Genomic DNA, 22,485 nt, shown 5'->3' on the forward strand with positions numbered 1-22,485 from the left:
TTAATTTGCATTTTCTGATTATCAGTAAATTGTTTCTATTAACATATTTGTTGGCTTATTGAAATATTTCATTATTTAAAATATTCACAATATTTGTTCATCTTTCTGCTCCTGTTTCTCTTTCCTAAAAATATATATCTCATACACACACACACACACACACACACACACACACACATAAAATCTCCTAAATGTTTTCAAGAAAATTCTGGAACTTTCTTCCCTTGTAAAGTTGAGAAAAAGTCTATTGAAGATATTAATTCTCTTAAGTTTGTTAACCATTGTATTGTTGTAGTGGTGAATTTTGTAATAACTCATGTGCTTCAAATAATGTGCTTATTGGCTGAAAATTCAATATATTTCAGTCTAGTGAACTGTGTTATTCAAATCTTTTATAAATTAAATAGTTTCATGATAAATTTTTCACAAAACTCCTCTGTAAAGTGGATTTCTCAGCTTTTCCCAGTAGTTCTGCCCATTAGTATTTTACATTTTGAGTTCAAGTTATTAGGCACAGATAAGTTTAGAAGTTTTCTGTTGTTAATTGAATATATGTATTATTTACAAAGAAACCCTTCAATGATCCCTAAAATTTTTCCTTAATGTCTATCTTGTCTCTTTTTAATGTGACTATATGGGAATTTTACTTCTTTATCATATTAGTGTTTGCCTGGTATTTCTTCATAGAACTTTTCAATTTAATATTTCTCAGTCAAATCAATTTGGCTGACACCATCATTTAGCTGGTAAATTGCATTCAAATCAACTGTGTTTACTGATATATGGGGATTTGTTTCTAGCATCTCACTTTTGTGATTTATTTTTGTACAGTTTTTTCAATGCTTCAGGGTTTGTTTGTTTTTCTCCATTTATTTTTAGATTTGTTTCTTAGTTTTGCTTCTTTAAATTTTTTTGTCTACTTTAGAATTAAACACATTATTTCTATTTATTTAATAGATACTCTTAAATTATTAACAGGGATGTTTAGCTTTAGGAGGTTTGAAATTTGCCAAGATTTCTACACTCCTCCTGAATAATACAAAGACTTTAAATATGCAAATGCCCCTGGCATCTGACAAGATAACCTCTAGGGATAATCAAGATTCTAAATTTTTTGTAAAAGCAATAATTCTGAAATTAAAAACACTGTGAACCAAAACAAAAATTCAATTTACTCAACACCAAAAAACAAACAGTGTCACATTATTTAAAGAAATGGTGTTAGAAATCAAATTTAAAATGGAAACCTATTGGGGTCTTTGCCAATTATATTTCCCTCATGTTATTTTTTTTCTTTTACTTCTAATATTCATCTTTTATGAAACCATTACAAATAATTCTGCATATTTCAAAGATTAAACATTATGATTTCTATTATTTGCTCCAGCTAAAGTTGTATGAGGATATTGATTATAGCCCATATGGACCCATCCATGTGCCTGGAAATGAATGCCATCATTCAGTACAAAGTGAAAACCCAGAAGCCATAAACTAGGCTTCTGAGCAAGAGTAACAGGGAAGCAAAACAGAAAGAACAAAAGTCACTATTACTGTAAGCAAAATAGAACCCTGAAGTCTTCCTGAGAAGTTTATTACCTCATAATCTCTATTAGCAAACTATCCCAAAATAAATATTTTGTTTTAAGCAAGAATATTGTGCTTGTTACAGAAAGAGCTTCCATAATCATCTCCACCTATTTTGAATAGATTGCACTGGCAATGCTCTATGCCAACTGAAAGGCAGGGTCACAACAACACTGATGTTTACAAGGCAACATTCAGGATTTTATAAAGTAGGTATGTAATAACTCTTCTGTGAAAGTAATTTTTTAGCTTTTACCAGTGGGAGGAGGCAATTGATGTTTAGACACAATGAATTAAGATCACTTTATTTAAGGAAAAGTGAACCTATACATCCCAGTAAAGTAAAATGACACTCTGGCAAAATAACCAGTCAAAATCAGGCCCTATTTTTGGCTGGGGTTATGGCTCAGCGGTAGAGGGCTAGCCTAGCATGTGCAAAGTCCTGGGTTCAATCCTTAGTACCACACAAAAATAAATAAAATAAAGGTATTGTGTCCAACTACAACTAAAAAAATCAATATTAAAAAAAAATCAGTCCCTAAGTTGTATCACCTAAAAAAAAAGAAAAGAAAAAAAAAAAAGAAAGACTAACACAAAAGAAATAGACTCAATGTGTGTAATTAAAATGTTTTGATTAAAATCAAAAGTTCTGTGTGGTGGACGTGCTTCCTATTTACATGAAGGACATGACACGTTTCTAATTGTGTGCCATAAGTGAAATATGAATTTGGGTATACATCCAATTTTTAATAACTGTAGGTTCTCATCTATTTGACATTTAATTTTCTGACAATGCAAGAAAAAACATGTACTTTCATACTTAAAAGTACCCAAAATTACCTAGATAAAATTCTTTTCTATTAGGTAGAGGGGAAAAAAAAAGTTTAGTGAAACTCTTCCAATTCAGCTAGAACAGAAAAAAATGTAATCTCAAGTTTTCATCCTCAAGAAGGATACCTTTTTATTGATGAGGAAGGAGACATTTGAATTTAAAGTGTCCAAGCATTTTCTGATAACGTAGTGACTCATGTGCACTGTATTAATGTGTGGCTTCCTGGATTGTTCTAACTCTCCCTGCACATTAAAAGTCATACATCATTTGTAAAAATACATGATTCTAGTCAACTAATTTTGAAAACTAACAACCTTTTCTTTCTTAAATATTCCTATTTTGGAAGCAGGTTTGAACATTTTGACCCTGTCTGCTTGTATGTATAATGATTATGAATCTGTCCTAATGAAGTGTTTGAAAGGTTGGACCATTTAGTTTAAATAACATTTACCATTTTTCTTAATTAAAGTTTTAACATATATGATAGGCAGAAAACTTGGAAACCACATGAAAGTACAAAGAAAAATAATCATCAAATCACCGGAACTTTTCCTTCATTATCTCTTGGCACCAGTGCTAATTTCAGGGTATTGTCCTTTGACAATTGTTTTGTCTGGACTCTATTTCTCATATTTTTTCTCAGCCATTCCTTAACTCTTCATTGTTATGATTGCTTTTAATATGCTTGTTTGATTTATCCTATAATAAAATTTTAAGGATGGCTATCTTTGTTTTATTAATTTATTTATTCAACATTCAAATATTTATTAACATCTACTATGTGTAAAGCATTGCATGGGAATATATAACAAACAAAGCTCATTTCCTCATGGAACTTACTAATTAGGGAAAAGGCTAAGCAATTTAGTGAGGCACTAAGTAATTCAGTGAGACCCCCACTAAATTGCTTAGGCTGGCTTTGAAGTTGTAATCCTCTTGCATCAGCCTTCTGGGCTGCTGGGATTATAAGGATGTGCCATTGCACCTGGTTTAAAATTTGGTTATGCTGCCAGGAGTGGTGGTGCATTTCTGTAATCCCAACGACTTGGGAGGCTGAGGCAAGACAATTGCAAGTTCAAAGCCAGCCCCAGCAATTTAGCAAGGCACTTAGCAACTCAGCAAGACCCAGTCTGTAAAGAAAATATAGAAAAGGACTGGGGATGTTGCTCAGTGGTTAAGCAACCCTGGGTTCAATCCTTGGTACCAAAAATAAACAAATAAATAAATAAATTTTGGTAATATTATTTTAAAAACATGGCCTTTAACTTACAAGTGTCTGTTCCATAGTCTTAATGCACAAATAATTATTTAGAAAGCATGAGAAAAGATAAAATATAGCAGAGCAAGTCAACAGATGAGTTAGGTCTAGTTCCTGCTTCTAAAAGCTTTCAATATTACATAAAGAAAGATGACTTCACACACGTGAGCACCTACCCACACATGAGTAAAATGTCTATAGAGCTTCTTCCCACTCTGTCTCTGGCTCATTCTAATTAATCCTTCACATTTCAAATTGAATATATTTTCTTAGATGAAAATTACTTAAGCCTCTTTATCAGCTTTTTTAAAAACAGTTTTTAAAGCATCCTGAATTTTTTCTATATAGCATTCATTATATTTATACCTATAAATATTTAGTATCTCTCCCCTCACTAGACAACAAGCATAAAAAGCTCAACATACTAGCAAAGTGTCTGGCACAAACTATGAGCTTAAGAAATAGTGACTACATGAAACATCTCAAATCTATAAAAGACTATGGCAGGGAAAAGCAAAGAGAAAAACGAAGTGTGATGGGAATGTAATGGAAAGAGAAAGAAGGCTTAGATGGATGCTCAAAAAAAGGCTCTATTTGAAGTTTGAAGTGGACCTTAGTGGATATGTATCAGAAACGAATATGGAGCTTTCTTGGCACCTGCAGAGGGGTGTTACAGAAAGGATGGGCTGGTAGAGGCAGGAATGATTAAGGTCGATAGACCCTTAGACATAACAGACCAGGACTGTGGTACCTGTAGGGGCCCATGAAACATTGTCATTCATTAAGCTGGAGGAAAGAATGAATGTAATACTAATCAATATATAATAACAAACCAAATGTGGGTATAAAAATTATAGTATTGATTTTTGTCAGAAAAGGACCCAGTAAGGTAAAAGGATGCAGGGACATTGAACGTGATAAGGCAGCCCTGAGAATGGTGCTTGTGTACAGGAGGCAGTATGTTGGCTAGAAACCTAGAAATATGAAAGATAACCTAAGGCTGAAAATGTAGGTTAGCCTCAGGTTAAGGAGAGCTGAAAAGACAAGTGGAGAAGGTTCTTTAAACTTCAGCTGACCTTCAGAGCTTTTTTGTGTCAACTTTTGGCTTTCAGTAGGGCTTTAGGAAGAGAATGCTTGTAGAAAGAAATAAGGCTGGTTAAGTAAAGTGCTCAATTCGAAGAAGTCTTTTGTGTTGGTTTAGATGAGAGTTAAAGAGATTACAGGAAGATAAATGAGAATACTTGAATATTCAATATTTGAATATTTACCTGTGCAGTTTAGATCATATGCAGAAAAGCTTCCTTTTCCTGATTAGAAAGCCTTGAAGTGATATGTATATATTTATATTCTTTGTAATTAAAACTTCTATATTCTCAGGGCATTGAACATAGAGATACACAAGAAAACAAAAGAGTTCAGCTCTTGGGAATGCATTAAATTTTCTTCTAAACCTCATTGACTGAGCCATTCTGATCAACAAAGCAAATGACCAAAGCATGAGCATATGACAGTGAGTGCTTCCAATTGATTGATGGTTTGAAAATTCTGCTCAGCAAAACTGAAGCAACCACATACATGTTGATTATAATCCATTTTAAAGTTAACTTTCAATGATTCATATTTTTTTCTGAATTGAGAAATCTGTCTTTATTCTGTAACTATTTTAAAAGTTATATTTTTTTCATCATCAAACATGCATTGATGTATAGCATTAATTCATGTCATGTACAGAAAAAGCTATAATGACATAAAACCACATACTATGCATGGAGCACAGTTGTGTTATATGTAGATTTGTGAGCTTCCTCCCTTAGTGAGTGATTTATGTACCTAAGATTTGTCAATCCTTGTTTGAGAAATACAAGAAGAGTATGACATGTTGGGTGCAGTGGAGTATCTACCCTAAAGGGAAAGAAAAGTGAAGTTTGCATCAAGTCCTGAAATGCTAGCCTGGCAGGTCAAAGCAAAGCAACATACACATTTTTCAAATTATAGGGATTAGACTTGCATTTTTTAAATTTTGTTAACCTTTTGGAACTTTACCATCCTTATTGATGGCAAGCGATAATCAGGTTTTGTAGCAGTGTTCAGCCATTTTCCATATTCCTTAGGAAAAATATTTTAAAAAAAACAGCATGAAATTTATGAATTCCTGTTGGTGAGAGATTAGATAATTACTGCATAGTTTTGATGGTTAAATTATCTGCCAACTGTGTTCTACAGAGTGTCTCTTTGAAGACAGAGAAATAGACTAAGTGAATTTTCTGGAAGCTCCTAAACTCTGGTCCTTTGATTAATTTTAGAAGTATGAAAAAAATACACCTAATATATCTAATACTCTATCAAAGAAACAAATTACAGTGTTGAGATTATACCCTGTAAACCGTGAAGAATTCATTATTTCATTATATGTTCCATTATATGAAAATTGAAAGATGTCAAAATAAAACCATTTAATTGGTCATTTTTAGAGGCACCCATCAATTTCATTAACAATATTACTGAAATAAATTCAGGAAAGAATTTTCATAATTGAGACTTATTTGGAAAGCAGTTGAATTATTCTCCCACTTTTGTATTGCCATCCTTCTGGGACTGTATTCAAAACGTTGGTATCAAGGTAGGAAACAGAGTAAGTCAACGTTACTCTTGGGGTTAAAGGTCTGTTCCTTTCAATCAGTTGAAACTGACAGGCGTCCTGCCATCACCTTCTCCAGAGCCAGGCAGACAGGCCCTGGCCTTCCTTCAGTGTGAAAACATCTGTTGAATGGATTTATTGACTGGATCTTGTTTTTTCTCTCCCTTTCTCTCTATTTTTTTTTTTCCTTTTCCCTTCACACCGTTTATTATGTCTCTGACCTGATGAACTTAATTTGTTGACATGTCGCTCTCAATGTCTCCCTGGATGCTTGTCTCACGTTTCTGTCTACTGTGTTCTTTGCTCTGCAGCAGCCCTTCCCGGAGCCCCCGCACACACGTGCGCTCTCGGCGCGCCAGGCTCAGCTGGCTGTGGTTGGCATGGATGGATTAGAGAAACATCGCCTTCTCTCCAGGACTCATTCTTCCCCCGCTGCCTCCATTTTACCACACCCTGCAACGGACCGCCCCCTCCAGCCTGGCTCTGCAACTGGTAGGAATCCCTAAAGACTCTCCCTAATAGGCAAGCGAAATGCACCCTTCTTGTAGGATTAGCCGATTTAAATGCTCAGAATAACTCCAACAGCAGAATGCTCCACTTTAACCCAATGCAACCCAAATTTTATGAGGTTATAGTGGCCACAAGACAAACAGCACATCTGATAAATCTTGGGCTTAGTATTAATAGCCTCATAAATTGCTATCATTCAAGGGCCTGGAAAATACATCAACAGGTGCATGGGTCCCTTTTGGAAACAAAAATCTCTACAACATTCTTTAGCAGATGCTTCAGTATCTTTCCTTCTAGGATTTGGCCACTCGGAAATTTATGATACTTGGCTTCCTCATTGGACTCTAAAGAGCGTCCTTTCCTCAGTTTGTCTTCTGGTTGTTTTGTTTCGATATTTTTGTCTGACTTCCCACACAAGTGACTCATGGGAGTCTATAGTACCAAGGCAATCCATGCCTGATATGTTAGTATCACTTCCATTTATTATGGTACCTCTGGGTGGGCTTTTTGACCAATCTCTTCCTTTGTCTACGGCTGCATATAGAGGAAAACAAGCTAGATAATTCTAAGGCCAGAAGAAGGTCAAGTCTAGAACACATGCACACACACACACACACACACACACACAGACACACACACATAAAATAATGGTGGTGGTCGTGGGGTACAATTCCCTCTGCAAAGGAACTGTGCTGTGAACCTATGGGTGGAAAGTTATTCATGTTCTTCTGCTGTACCTCATTATTTGTTCCATGCTCTCCAACTGGTTGACCAAATGAAAGATATTATAGCCCTAAAAGTTTCACAGCTTGGATGCAGCAAGGAGAAAATTCATGTGTACCCCTTCCCCAAAGACTCTTATGGGTTATCTGAGGGTTCTTTTTTAAAATTTATTTTATTATTATTATTATTATTTACTTCTGTGATCTCATGCAAACCTTTGTGCTTCTAAAACTTAAAATACAGTTTTGGAAATCATGTTCCTAAGACTGGATATCATCTTTCAGTTAAAAATCAATGTCTGAAATGTCCAAGTTATTAACTGTGATAGGCATCTTTAATAAATGTGCATAGGAGCTACTTTGTAGAAGGTGTTATACCCTAAGACAACATTCCATGCTAGGACCTAAATGCTGAGCATATTTCTTTTGCCAGATTAACCAGTCCATCTGATTCCTCTATTTCCAGAAGCACAGCAAACTTGCCCAGATATCCTGGACACACTGTTACTGCAGCCTAGTATTAATAGAAGCCTTCAGAATCAATCATGCCTAGGACTTTTATATGTCTAGCAAAGAAGATTTTGCTCATAGAGAAATTCCTGTTTTAATATATCAAGAGCAGTAGCTTTAAGGATTATATACTTTTCAATTCTTTTTTCCTGAAAGTGTCTTTTATTCAGCCTTAATATTTCAGAGAACACAGAATAACAGCCGTCCTATCACAGTGCCATTTGTATTGATTAAAATAATTTCTCTAATTGAAAAGTGAGCTTTATTATAAAGTTTCATATTGATGTTAACACCTGTGGTGTTGGCAGTTATTGAAATACTCCAGGTAGGGTTTCTTCCCATGGTTTAGAGGAGTCACCCTTTCCTGACATGATTTGGATTCCTCCAGTGTGTACATGTTCCTTTGATATCAATGAAGTGAGATCTCTGAGAAATCTGACAAGTTTGAGAAAAAAGTTTTTAAATGGAAAGGCTATGTAGGCCTTAGAAGAATCCAGATCCAAGAATGGACCAGAAACATAATAATATAGACATGATAATATATAACATTACATATGTGTATGATATATATGTACACATATATATTTTATATATACATACATACACATGTATATGAAGAGTTTTCTTTGTAGTATGTTTGAAACAATATATTTCTGGGCATAAAACTCCTTTCTGTTGACTTTTAATTATTTATTTGTTGTGCATATTTAGAAAAGATCAAAGTGACATTCAAGTGTGTTCTTGGGGAATTTTTTTTTCAAAAAAAGGTCATACTATCTCATACACTCAATAGTTATTCCATTGAACAAGAGCAAGGAAAAGGCAACAAACACATTATAAAAGTAGGCAATTGACTTAAATCCATTTTGTAAGACCTATACTTTTTGGTACAACTAAAGCTTTATGTAACACTAATGTTACGTAACTTTTAAGGTATGACATTCAAACCTTCACTATCCATGTGGATCTTTAGTAGCCAACCAGAATAGTCACTCAACTTCCTTTTTTGGAAAGAACAAAGCAATGTTCCAGGGTGGATATATTAGTCAGTTGTTGAAAGATGAAGTCCCCAGTCCATTTCCTGAGAGGATTCCCAAACATAGCATAAGATGTAGCCAATACCTGGTGGCCCACAGAGAACTGTCATTGTCTGGAGAGAGACTGTTTTTAGGAAACCCCAAAAGAACATGGAGTTCTGTAGCTGCAGTAGTGAAAATGAAGAGTAAGTGTATTATAGCTAGGTTACCGTGATCCTATATGGATTTTATATTCTGTTTGATTAAGGATAATAGTAGTCAATTTTAGAGGTGCTTTTAAAAATTCTAATTAAAGATTATGCATGGTGTTTATTAGAGGTTCTGAAAATTAAGGAAAGGGCACTATGTTCATTTTCTCTGCTAAATTCATCTCTTCTACTCAATTACTCCTTATAAAGATGAGGTTTGGCCATGGTTTACAAGAGAGGTTCTGAAAGATGATTGTGCTCCTTTATACCAAATGGTATCCATCAGAACAATAAATTAATGTTAATATCGTGATGGGGTTTATCTTACACATCAACAGATAATCTAAAGTCTTCTTTCTTTCAAACACCAGTATACTCTACATAATCCATGTAAATAAGTTCTTTCCTTATAACATTATCTTGTGAAATAGAATCACAGTGCTGAAATGGTTTTAAACCAACACTTGTGAAAGTCATTGCAATAATCTAATCAAATCATTATCATTATCAATAATCTAATTAAATAATTAATTTAAAATAGATTTAAAATTGATATTTAGTCAGTGGCACACATGATGGATAGTTAAATATACTTGAATATTTTTCAGTGTGAGTCAAGGCTAATTCCATCTAATTCTTCAGGTGTTTCATGTTTCACTTTATATGCTACTTCCTTCAGGAAGCTTTATAACAGACTGTATTTTTCCATCAAAAGTTCTAATTATTTATCTATTTGGGTGATTAAGTTATAATGGATAGTCTATGAGAAAGAGCTATTTTTCACTTCTCTCTGACATTGGAACTTAGATACATTACTAGCACATGAAAGGTGCTTAATATATCTCTCTCTATATATATTTGTGTGTGTATCTATATATATATTTGTGTGTGTATGTATATGTATGTGTGTGTGGATATATATACATTTATTGTATAATAAACAAATGAATCAGCAAAGAAATAAATAATTGGATGAAGTGAGAGTAAGTAGATATGAATTGTATGGCATTATACAGAAAAATCATTAAAATATTAAATGATAATTTTATATAATATTTACATTTTTGCTAATTACAAAAATTGTACATGTTCATAGAAGGCAAATTGGTAAATCTAGAATACAATACAAGAGAATCATTCATTATTTTATTACTCTTAGGTAAACAAAATTTAAATGTTTGCTCATATTATTAGTAGTTTTACCTCTTCCCTAGGCTTCTCTTTAAAAAAAGATATTTGCATATTTTTGTACATATCTGTATGCATGTGTGTATGTATATATTTGTATTGTATTTTATATATATTCATTTGTATGCATGTTTTTGTATGCATATGTTTAAGATTTTTCAAAGTAATTTCTATTATTACCTATATTAGAATAGAGAGGTTAATTTCTTTTTGTAGGTAATTTCTTTTCTTAAATTGCTGTCCTCAAATATCTGTTTGAAATTTCTCAGATAAACTCCAAAATTTGCTCATCTCATTCTCTCTAAAGATGATAAAAACAGCTATCTTGTTTATTTAGGACATTAACTGAACTCAATGACATGAATCTTATCAAAACATATTCACATACGTAGTGTACTTATAAATATATCATTATGTATTACATGTTCCTTGTGTGCTTTATATACATATTTGGGGACAAGTCTTCATACCTGAGAATGTCATCTTTTTGTCTTCACACGTGTCTGAATATGTGTGAAGACCTATTTTACTGAACACATATTTTTGCCTGAAAAGTTTGGAAATGTCCTATGCTCAAGGGTTCTAGCACTGAAGGGAGGAGTCTGAGGCCAATCTGATAGGTGTTTCTTTGTGGGCAGCCTGATTTTTCTTTTCTGGAATTGGTGTATTTTCTTTATCCTATTAACTTAAAAATTACCTTTCTGATGAGTGTTCACTTACAGATGCACATGACTCTCTTATTTATGGGAAGCTTCTTTAGTTATTCCCATTGTTCAGTAAGTCTGATTTTCTCCTAGAGGGCAATCACAGCTTTCTCTTCAGCTATTTTCTCCTCTGGTTTCCCATTTTCATCTCATTATCTAAAATATTGGGTCCATCTCTTAGAAATTTTTCTTCATGTTCCAAGGGCTTCTTAAGTTTGTGTTCAAGAGCACCTGATTCTCTGAAATGTATAAATTACTGTCTTTGTCTCCTGTATAGATTTAAATTTTTTTCTTCAAAATTTCTTTGTTATCCCTATTTATCATATTTCTCTTTCTTTTTCACTCATTCTCTTTTTAATTGAGTTAGATCTCTCCCTTTAGCTTTTGGTTCCTAGTTGATTGAGCCAATGTCTTTTGACATTTGAAGATGCCAAAACATTTCCTTTAAAATCTTATATTGGTTCCTTCCGTAGCTCATGTTTACTGAGCAATGAATGACATTTTCCTTTACAGTTTCTGTAGCATATTATCATAGGTCCTTTTTTTTTTCCTGATCACTTATTCTTGAATGTAGAAAAATCTTTCCAGATATTTTGCCTCCAGCAAATGTGTAGTGAATTGTGTTTGGCTTCACTTTTTGCCAACTTACATGCTGGCTGAGGCTCCTTCCTGGCTCTCTAGCTGAGTGGCAACCCTTAATCTAGTTCATAGACTCTTAAGGACCTTTCCAAAAGTGTTCATTGGAAGGCCTATAGCAGAACTTTCTTCTAGCCATTCCCTTTTCTCCTGATACTCTAATAATGTGAGTTACATGAGAAAACATAAAACAAAATTGTCTTAGGAAATTTCTTACCTAGTAAAAGACGCAAGTTACCAATATTTTAAATAACCATTTTTTGATATTACATTATTTGCTTGCTTGACACACCAAGTTAATTAAATTATGTATTAAATATAATTAAAAATTGTACAGTTTGATGCTTTTATTTATGTATTCCAAATCAAAGGTCTTATAGCAAATATTAAATGTAGTAGAATGTAGAGAGTGAGGTGGAAATAGAAAAAATAAGGCAAGATAGGCTTTATGGATAGATGGGAACTATATATAGGAAAAGTAAAATGGCTACTATGAGTATTTGAAGATTGTTAGAAATGATCTTTGTTTCAAAATGCATTCATTCCTTGATATTTGTGGAGGATTGTTTTTAGGAACCTCCAAGAATACCAAAATCCCTAGATGTTCAAGACACTTGTATGAAATGGCCTAGTTTTTGCATATAACCTTTACACATTCTCCTGTATACTTTCAATCATCTCTGGATTATTTTTGACAGTTGGTACAATGTAATTGCTATGTAAATTGTTATTTTACTGTTTTTTTTTAGAAAAAAATACTATAAGAAAAAAAAGTATGTACATGTCTAGTACAGATGTAATTGTTTCCGACAATATTTTTTAATCGCTGGGTGGATGTGAAATTCATGGATAGAGAGCACTGACTGTAGTTCCTTTTGTCCATTCTATTAATGGCCTCACCTTCCATCATTTGCAAGTCATTTTGTCATTTAAATATTTTTGTTTTTAAGAACGCTCCTCTTACTCATCCCACATTTTTTCCTTCCTTAGCATACGGAAGTTTTACAAATACATGTCATATGTTTGACGTGTCTCACTTTAACTACTAGATTGTAAGTTTAATGGTAATAAATTGAAATTGCCAATACCTTGAACATAGTGAACCATCGTTATGTGTTACAATGCCATGTCATATAACTTTGTTTTGTGCTAGTCCTGCCTCTTCTCCCTTAGCTCCAGTAGTGTTTAGTAAATGTCTTTAGAAGGTGTGAAACTTCAGGCAGTTTCCAGAAATGCAAATTAGCCGAATGTTAGTAGCTAGGAACTAGAAGAAGGCATCTAAAGATGCTAAACTCCTCCTTATAAACCAGCTTTACTTAACCAGATCTCACTAGACTGAACATAAACCCTATTATAGACATGAATAGATTCTATGAGCTAAAAAATGACTTACCTACATGTAATGATTTAGGAAGGGAAAGACACTGTACTCAATGTTTCAAATACGTTATCTCATTTAATAAAATAACCTAGAGAAAGCCCAAAATCCAAGCTTATCTAAAATATTCAGAATTTTGAGGAGGGTTTGTTTTGTTTTGTTTGTTTGTTTGGTATGAAACTTACTATTAGGGTTTAAAACACAGGTAAAGATTCACGTGTAAGACAATGTGAGAGGGTTCAGAGGGGAAATGATTAGGTTGTGAGAGCCTTAACTTAATCAGTGAATCGATCCCTGATGGAGTTAACTGAGTGGTAACTGGAGGTAGGAGAAGTGTGGCTGGAAGAGGGGGATCATTAGGGGTATGGCTTGGGGTATATATTTGTATTTGGAAAGTGGAGTTTCTCTCTCTCTCTCTCTCTCTCTCTCTCTCTGCTGCCTAATCATCAGGTGAGCTGCTTCTTTTCACCATACTCTTTCTCACACTCTTCCTTCATCATGTTTGGCCTCACTTTGAGGCCCAATTTAATATTCTATCAACTGCCTATCGACTAAAACCTCTGAAACCGTGAGCCCATAAATAAACTTTTCCTCCTCTTCAGTTGTTCTGGTCAGAAATTTTAGTTGCAGCCAGGAAAAAAGCTGACTAAAACAAAACTCCTTCATGCACTTTTCCAATTCTTAATTTTAACTTTTGTCCTATTAATCAAGAGAAAGAGTGATCCATTGGCTTATGTTGCCAGTGACAACCAGTGGGGCAGAAAGAGTCAAAGAAAAATAGAATTCCATATGAATCCTGAAAAAAAGAGTAGGCTTATTTTTCACCCTATAAGTCCCTGGTTTTGAGAGGGAATAAAAAAAAAAAGAGGAAAGGAGTAGAGATGAAGGATGAGGTTAAAGTCTCACCTTCCAGTCTACCTGTTAACACCTCATTGATACATCATTAAGATGAGGCAGTGAAGGTTGGGGATCCAGATTTTATTTATTTCCCCTTAAATTCGAACGTCTTTCCACAAGCTCCTGGACTTTCTATTATAATCTCCAGATCCCTGGCAATAATTTCTAACTACCACAACTTGTTTTGTAATTTTCTTTTTCTTGGCAGTGAGTTATGAGGAAAATGATGTTAAAAGGGGAAAATTATGATGGAAGTGAGCTTGGATATGTTAAGAGATGAAGTAGAAATAGTTAAGCAACATAATGATTAAAATTCCTACTCTTGAAGAATATATTTTCAAAACAAAACAATACTATACTTTTGGTTTCTATATTATTAGAATATCATTTATTTTTTGTAGTACACAACTATAGTTGAAAATACGTTAAACAGCTCCTGTTCTGAAATACCAACTCATAAATGCTTGATAAATTTGAATTGTGAAGACATGTCTTGTGAATTTTGTTTTCTGAATGTCATTCTTCTACCTGCTTTCTTTTCTGCCTATCTTAAAGTATTCCATTTGGCTTTATTGAAAAATATTTTTTATGTTGGGTTTTGTACAAAGTAAAAAATGGACTTTGTGAAAAATACTTTGTAGACATACAAAGGTGAGTAAAATAGATCCCTGTAGTAGAGGCACTTGCTGGTTGGAAGATAAGGCATGTAAAATAAAAAAAGAATATTAAAGAGATAAGCCTGCATGAACTTCAGGATGCCACGGAGACCCACTGATTAGATTTACCAAGGAAGGCTGAATCATGGAAATACCTGGCCTAGTTCTTGAATCCATCCATTTATTTGTCTTTCATGCACTCATTACAACATTCTTTTGAGGGCCTACTGTGACAGACACTGGAAGTTCAAAGATAAACAATACTGTAGCCTGTCCTTTCATGTATCTTAACATTTAGTGAAGAAAATGCACAGTTAACAAAATTACATGCAGCAATTACATAAATGTGAGCAATGCTCCGAAGGAGATGAAGGATGCTATGAGACCAGATAGAGGAGGAGGAGATCCCACTTAGAGTTCTCATGGAATGCTTTTTTGAGGACATGGTGTTAAAATTTTACATCATGAAGGATGAAGAGGAAGTTAGCCAGTTGGGAGCTATAGTTATGAAGATCAGAAAGGAAGAATTTCTGGCCCAGATGGAAAGCATGTACAAAGGCTGATGGGGCTTTGACCTTTTTAAGGAGAGGAAGGGAGCCCTTTGTAGGAGAAACTGAGATCAAAGGAGGGAGGGGTAATGTGATGAAGCTGGAGAGATGGGGAGGATCCTGTGGATGCTGACCTTGAGGAATTTCAGTCTCAGTGAAGTCATTGAAATGTTTAAGCAAAAAATTGCTACTGTCTTGTGGTGAATGGCATAGAGTGAAAGTCAGGTAGCCAGTTATGAGGCTGCCTCAGGAGTTCAAATCAGTGATAATAGTTGCTTGGATTGTATATGGTTTTGGCAGTGGAGATAAGACGTGAGTGATTCAAGATCTGTCTGGAAGGGAAAACAGACACTCCTTTGGTTCATAGAAGAGGGAATGTCAAGAGGACACAAAGGTTTCTGGCATACTCAGTGTCCTTTATTAAAATAAGGAGCATTGTGTGTGGTTTAAGATCATGAATTTAAAATTAGAGACATTCTTACTTTATGAAATCCATGAGACATTCAAATGGAAGCTTTGGGTGGGCAATTGAGTAGGTAAATTTATAGTATATTACTCAGAAGAGAGGTCAGGGCTAAGGCTGAAAACATACAAGTCAGGAGCAGGCATAAAGATGGGTTCTGAAGCCATTGACTCTTAAGAATGGATATTATTTGAACCAGCAAAATGATATTTTTTCTTATACATAATTTTTACCACATGGTTTCAAAATGCATATGTTATATTTTTCTGTAGGATTTTGGTATACTCAGGGGCAAATACTTTTCCCCTCTTGAGAAACATTCCTTTAACACAGTAATGTAAGTAAGTCAAATTTTGGTACTTAACCTGTTCCTGAATAGATCTTTTTTTTTTGGCTCTTTAATTTCTTATCATGGATACTTTAGTCCCTGTACCCCATAATGTAGTCTGATGGTCAAATATTAGAACAGATTTGTTAAATAATCTTATGTTAGTCAATTTTGTAAGTAACATATTCTCCCCTCCCTCAAGGGAAGTGGTTATGGGTGGAAATCCTAAAATGAACCAGAGTTGTAATTATCATCTAACCTGTTCCTTTAAAAAGTCCTTTTTTATATACTCTTGATAATTGATTTCACCAAATTTTTCAAACATGAAATATACTACCTTCTAATAGATTTTATTCATTAAGTAACTGAACTCGGTACTAAAGGAATTACAACGGTCATTTATTTTTTAAAAGAACTACTTCAAATGTCTCACAATATATGGAACTTATATATCTCATAGATTTACAATAGTCATATATTTTATAAAATGCTATAAATTTTGAGGAAACATAAGTAAGCAAAGAAGAAACTGAGTACCCATCTTTGATGACATTTCTAAACAAAATGGAAAAGAGTTAGAAAATTGTTCAGTTTATTACAAAGATGTACCCTGATCCAAAGGAAAAATGGAATTTACTCATTAAATAAATTCAGGATTTAGAAACCAGCTAATTTTGTGGCTTGAATGATAAAATGAAAACTTCTACTAAATTGAATTATCTGCCCCCAGTTAACAATGATTTTCAATACTGGTAAAACTATGGCATTCTTTTTTTTTTTTTTATTATTCTGAAGTTTCCTAAAATGTCACCATCTTTATCACTTTACAGATTTACTAAACTAAGGTCTGAATACTAGTTAATCTACTGATGGAGATTTTTGCAGACATATGCAGATACACAGATTAAATCCTCCTATGGGGTCTTAAGGATATAGATGTTTTTTCTTTGTAAATTTCATTTTAAAAAGAATAACTTTTTGAAGTGATCATGTATCGTCCAGTGTGTATCCACTACTTTGTTCCATTACATGTTTGTTTTCTTTGTCTTGAAGGAATTGCCTATGACCCTCTGATGCTGAAACACCAGTGCGTTTGTGGCAGTTCCACCACCCACCCTGAGCATGCTGGACGAATACAGAGCATCTGGTCACGGCTGCAAGAAACTGGACTGCTAAATAAATGTGAGGTAATCCTGAATTGGCCACACTTTTTTACTTACTTAAATAAATCATGTAAAGAGGCCAGCATTCATTTGGGTAGTAGTAAAAAAATGTTAACCATGTAGAACAAACATTGTGATTGATGATCAGTCATAAACAAATAGCATAGAACTCACCATCGGACTCTGGGCTGGGCACACAGTAGGTAATCAAGGTTGATGGATTAAGCAGCTGCCTGATATGTGTGTTCTGTTGCAGCATACATACACATGATAGCATTCTTGTTTGCAAATGGACATCATTTATTGAGTTAGTCTTCTGAGAAACTGCTTGCAGAGTGTTAAATGTTAAGTAATTGGTATTTTTTTTGTTAGAAACTTCCCTTTGAACTCAAATATATGCTAATTTTGCCTCATGGAAATGAATAAAATTCAAATAACAGTTTTAGCACCAAGAAAAGATACTCCTTTTTAATGAAGTAGCTAATATGTTTGTAATTTTATGGTAGGGCTTTTAATATTTTCATTTTACCAATTTTTTAGACTCCATTTTTGTAAATTTCTGATGAGAGTTTCATTTTCATTTAGAAAAAAATTATTTCTTTAGGCTTTTAAAGATTAAACAAAAGTGAAAGCAATTCATAATGGCTCCCATTGTCAAATTTGCAAAATATACAATAATCATGAGCTATTTGGTTAATTGATAAAAATTTCCATTGTTCCCTAAAATTCAGTAACTTTTTGCATTTGCATATGAACAATTCTTAAAAAATATATGTTCCATGTATTTTCCCACTGTTTTAGCATTGATTGATTTAAAAATTTTTATTGAATCTGTATTATATTATAGATGTGTTTCAGCCACTGAAATTGCAAATTTCACAAGACAGATAATATTCCTGATCTCATAGACTGCCATTTTATGTTTCTATTTGGTTCTGTTGACCTACCAGAAATTCAACATAGATTTTACTTGCCTAGGGGAAAAAATAAATGGATAATATTTTGACTATAATTGTGGCATGAGAAAACTGATATGAGACCAAATGAAATTCATTATACTTCAATAAAATAAAAATTGACTTTTGTGAGTACTTTTCAGATTATATGCAAACTACTTGTGATTGTTTGCATAGTGTATCAATTCTAAGGTCAGACATTTAAAAGTGCGATTATATAATTGTTTCTATAGTTGATATTAACCCATAGACTATCTTTGAAAACTTTCCATAGTGTATTATTTTTGGCAACTGAAAATGCAGTCAACATAATTCCTATGCAAATGTAGTTTAAAAAGAACCTGGAAAATGTTTTGGTTGAAATATAAATGCCAAAGAAGAGAAAATGATCCTAAAGGTCAAGTGCACTTGTCTATACTTGCTAATGTGAATCACATCTGTCTGGTCCTTCCCTGCAAACTAGTAAAAATATTGACTTTTGAAGATGCAAAGCATTTATGCAATTTGCTCATTACTAAGGAAAATTTTCCTTATAGACTTTGTCTTTAAAAGGTGATATAGAAGAATAATATATTTCATTTTACAAGGATATTAATTATCTTTGCATCAAATTATTGATAATGTTCTGTAGGTCAGTCAGGAGTTGAGATTCTGAGTAAATACAACAGAACACTGGTCTCACAAATTTTATTATATGTTTATAATGGAAATGTCGAGCATGTTTTGTATTTAAAGCTCTACTTCTGATTAAATGTATCCTTTACCTAAAAATCCCAAAGTGAAAGAAAATGAGCTACATTTATTTCTCTGGTTCTTTCCTGAGTAAAGTCCGATTCATCCTTTGCCAGTGGCATCCATATTATATGGCAGAAAGCTTTCATGCTCTTTGGATAATTTTAGAGTTAACTTTAAGAATTTCATATTTTTGAGAGTGCAGCTTGGAGGCCAAACCATTCTCTTTTCCACAAACCCCATATGGAATACACAAAGTGGGCAGCCAAGGAGACTTGTTTGTCTGATCTTAATGGAGAAATTACAGACTGATCTTAACACACAAAACTCATTTATTCTTGTGACCTTTCTTGTCTCACCTTTGTGACTGCTATGGATGTCTTCCTGCTTGGCAAATTTTTTTTTCTGCTCTTGCCAGCTGAGACATTGCCACTTGCATTTTTTCCACATTCAATTCTTTGTTATATATGGCAGCATTTGGCCTTTTCCCAACCTCTCCAAATTGGCAGTGGCTCTAGCGGAATTTTGAAAAGCTATTACCTGAAGTACTGTTTATGAATGGAGCAGAGTGCAGAATTATGTGGAATGTAGTATAGTTCACACTGATCTGAAAATCTAAAAATGTTTGTTATCATCCCTTTCTAGTCAGCCATTTTCATGAATTCCCCCTACATTACTTTACTTTATTCCTATATAATTTCAAACCATACAATTCTATTATACCTCATTTGGCTTTTGTGTTGTCAACCACAGGGTGAAATATCAGAAGGACTAGAGTTGTTGAGAATGAGTGAGGTAAGCCCCAACCCAGTCTGAAAACAGGAGTCTTGCTGGTAACAATCACAAAATTAAAAATAATTCACTTGGGAACCCAGATCAGCGGAGTAGCTCTTAAAGAAGACCATGAACAAGTGTCTTATCAAAAACTTCACAAGCATGCAAACAGAAACCATTTTCAGACATAGTTGTATGGCAACTTCCCAAGTGTTTAGTTTCTTAAGTGAAAAAATTGTTTCCCACATTTTATGTTACAAAATTTCTGTGCAATTGCAGGAATTGTTGCACATATGAATTTATTTGCTCTTTGACTTTATGATATGATAACCAAAGTAAGAAATAAACAAATGAAAACATGTAATGGAATTTCTAAAAGCCCTAACAAACAATTCACTTTAAGACACCTAGGTGTTTAATGTCCCTCTGTCTGTGAATGATTTTAGGAGGATTCAAAATGGAACATTAGAAATAATTAACTAAATAGATGTTCTCCTTTTCTGGAGACTTTCAGTTCCATGTAAGATAAAACATAGAACCAAAAGGGAAAGAAGGTTTCCATGACTTACTTTCTTTTTCTTCCTGTTTTTACCAGAAGAGAAGAGAAGAAAATGAAAAGGAACATAGATTATTCCAAAGCAGTTTAGTCCACTCAGAAAGAGTAGAATCTACACCATCATTCAGGACTGCCCAGCCCAGGCCTTTACTAAACACATTTGGAATAATTGATACACATTTTTTTTGTGGTTTTCTCTTAAAATATGTTATTTAATAAATCAATTCTACATACAAATTTATTAATATGTTATTAAATCCTCTTCTAAGAATGTTAAACTTTTTATCTCATGCTGAATTATTTGGAGAATTTTAATATTTTGGAAAAAAACTGAGAAAGTTACTAACAAGTATTTTAGCAATTTATCACACTTCATAAGAATCAGAATTGTTAAAGAATCGGGGGGGGGGGGACCCACCATAAAAGGCAAGTGATCTTATGGAGTGAGACTTCTCTGTGTGGGACTTAAGCTAGTTGAAAGGGGGAAAAGGCTCCCCTGAAAGCCTTCCTATTTAGTGTTTCTGAACCTCCCAAAGGAAACCAAGCCAATGTCAGTATCTGCTCCCTGTAGTTAATGTATTTACTCTAAGAGTGGAAGTGGGGTTGCAGCTCTGGTGAGAGTCCTATTTAGCAAGCACTCCAAAGACCCAAATAAAGAGAATGGAGACCATTCCTTCTAAACTGCCTGGGAGGAGCTATGAGGATGTTGAACTCTAGTTCACTTACCCGGTTTTGTCTAACTTGAACAAGAGAAGGTGCAATCTTGCTGGCTGGTTCTCCAGGGATTAGAGTACCAAGACTAGGGTATCACTCTCCTAAGTGGTCTGGACAATGTTCTCTCTTGATGGTGGGAAATAAGAACTTAACTCAATAGTTTCATAACAGAGAGAACTTATTAGATTCCACAGAAAAGGATATAATCAAATAGGAATGCATCCAAGCTGGATCAGCACATTGTTTCCCAATATCCAGATAGTTATCTGCCGTTTTTGGACATGATTTGCCCTGCACATCTATGTGACCACCCATGGTTAGAAATCAACTTGTGCTTTCAGAGAAGAAAATCTCAAATAGCATCTATTAGAATCCTCTCTGGGGATGTTCAGACACAGATGGCTGAGCTCTAGCCCTAGAGCTTCTGATTCAGTAGGTCTGAATGGAGGTTTAAGTATTTGTTTCTCCAACATGGTTGGTGGATCCTGATATTGCTGATGTAGTTACTACACCATGACAACAGCAGAATATTTGTTCAATGATATTAATATGAATTTGAGGTTTCCTGGCACCTCTATAAGGAGCAGGAGATATAATATAAAGGAAGAAAGATATATTCACTATCTTCAAGGAGGGTAACATTTAGTGAACTCACCTGACTTTGGTCAAGTGATCATACAAAGAAATATATAATTACAAATTTGCAAAGGGTTTGAGTCAATGTTTATGTTGCTGTGATTCTGAAGATTCTTATTGATTGGGCTTAGAAAAGAAATGAAAAGAGAAAGACGGTGGTCAGCTGCCTTCTTTGTCTTGAAAGCTTCAGAGAGGTTCTGTGAACAAGAGAGAGAGGAGGTGATGTTTTATATCAGTGTGAAGGAGAAAGTGTCTCTTATGTTGAATAACTTGCCGCCATGCTTCTGACATTATGTGGTTTCCTTCATTTACTAGGGTTACCACTGCCTATTTCTCTGGGACAAAAGATAAGAAGTCCCAATTCTGCTGGCACATAGAGAAAAGTCAGCTTTCCTCATCCAATGGCGCAGTCAATTGTGCATTAATGAAATGACAATAAAATGATAGAAAAGAGGGCAAATTGAAAACATTAAAAGGGCTCCTTCATTTCAAAAGGCTAGACTGACCCCCAAATCAAACTTTTGTATTGTATCAACTCATTTAGCAATGTAGTAAATTAATCAAAATGGATTCCTTCCAAGGTAATTATTCAACAATAGATTAAACTTTAGCCCGACCATTAATTATTTGTGTACTTTAGTAAAATCATTTAACTTTGTTGATCTTCCATTTTCTCATGCTATAGATGGGCATGTTATGCAGAATATCCTCTAGGATTTCTTCCAGATATAATATTGTATGAAATTAGAATGGCTAAGGAGCTCACTTTAGACATAACACTCTCTCTTCTTAACAGCAGACTAAATTTTTAGCATGTTTTGGTAAACACTTTGCTCTTAGTTTGTAAGCTATAGTGTAAATTGGCTTTGCTGACTAG

At 34.0% G+C, this 22,485-nt stretch overlaps 1 protein-coding gene across 1 annotated transcript in view; it reads left to right on the forward strand.

Moving 5' to 3' along the window:
• Positions 1-22,485, forward strand: part of Hdac9 (histone deacetylase 9) — a 658,195-nt gene that overhangs the window by 402,870 nt on the left and 232,840 nt on the right. The window contains exons 13-14 of the mRNA XM_076863228.2: positions 6,627-6,804; positions 17,131-17,264. Coding sequence (XP_076719343.1) covers positions 6,627-6,804; positions 17,131-17,264 — 312 coding nt within the window. The remainder of the gene's footprint in view (positions 1-6,626; positions 6,805-17,130; positions 17,265-22,485) is intronic.

This window comes from Callospermophilus lateralis, chromosome 1 (assembly GCF_048772815.1).
Source record: "Callospermophilus lateralis isolate mCalLat2 chromosome 1, mCalLat2.hap1, whole genome shotgun sequence".
Taxonomy (NCBI): domain Eukaryota; kingdom Metazoa; phylum Chordata; class Mammalia; order Rodentia; family Sciuridae; genus Callospermophilus; species Callospermophilus lateralis.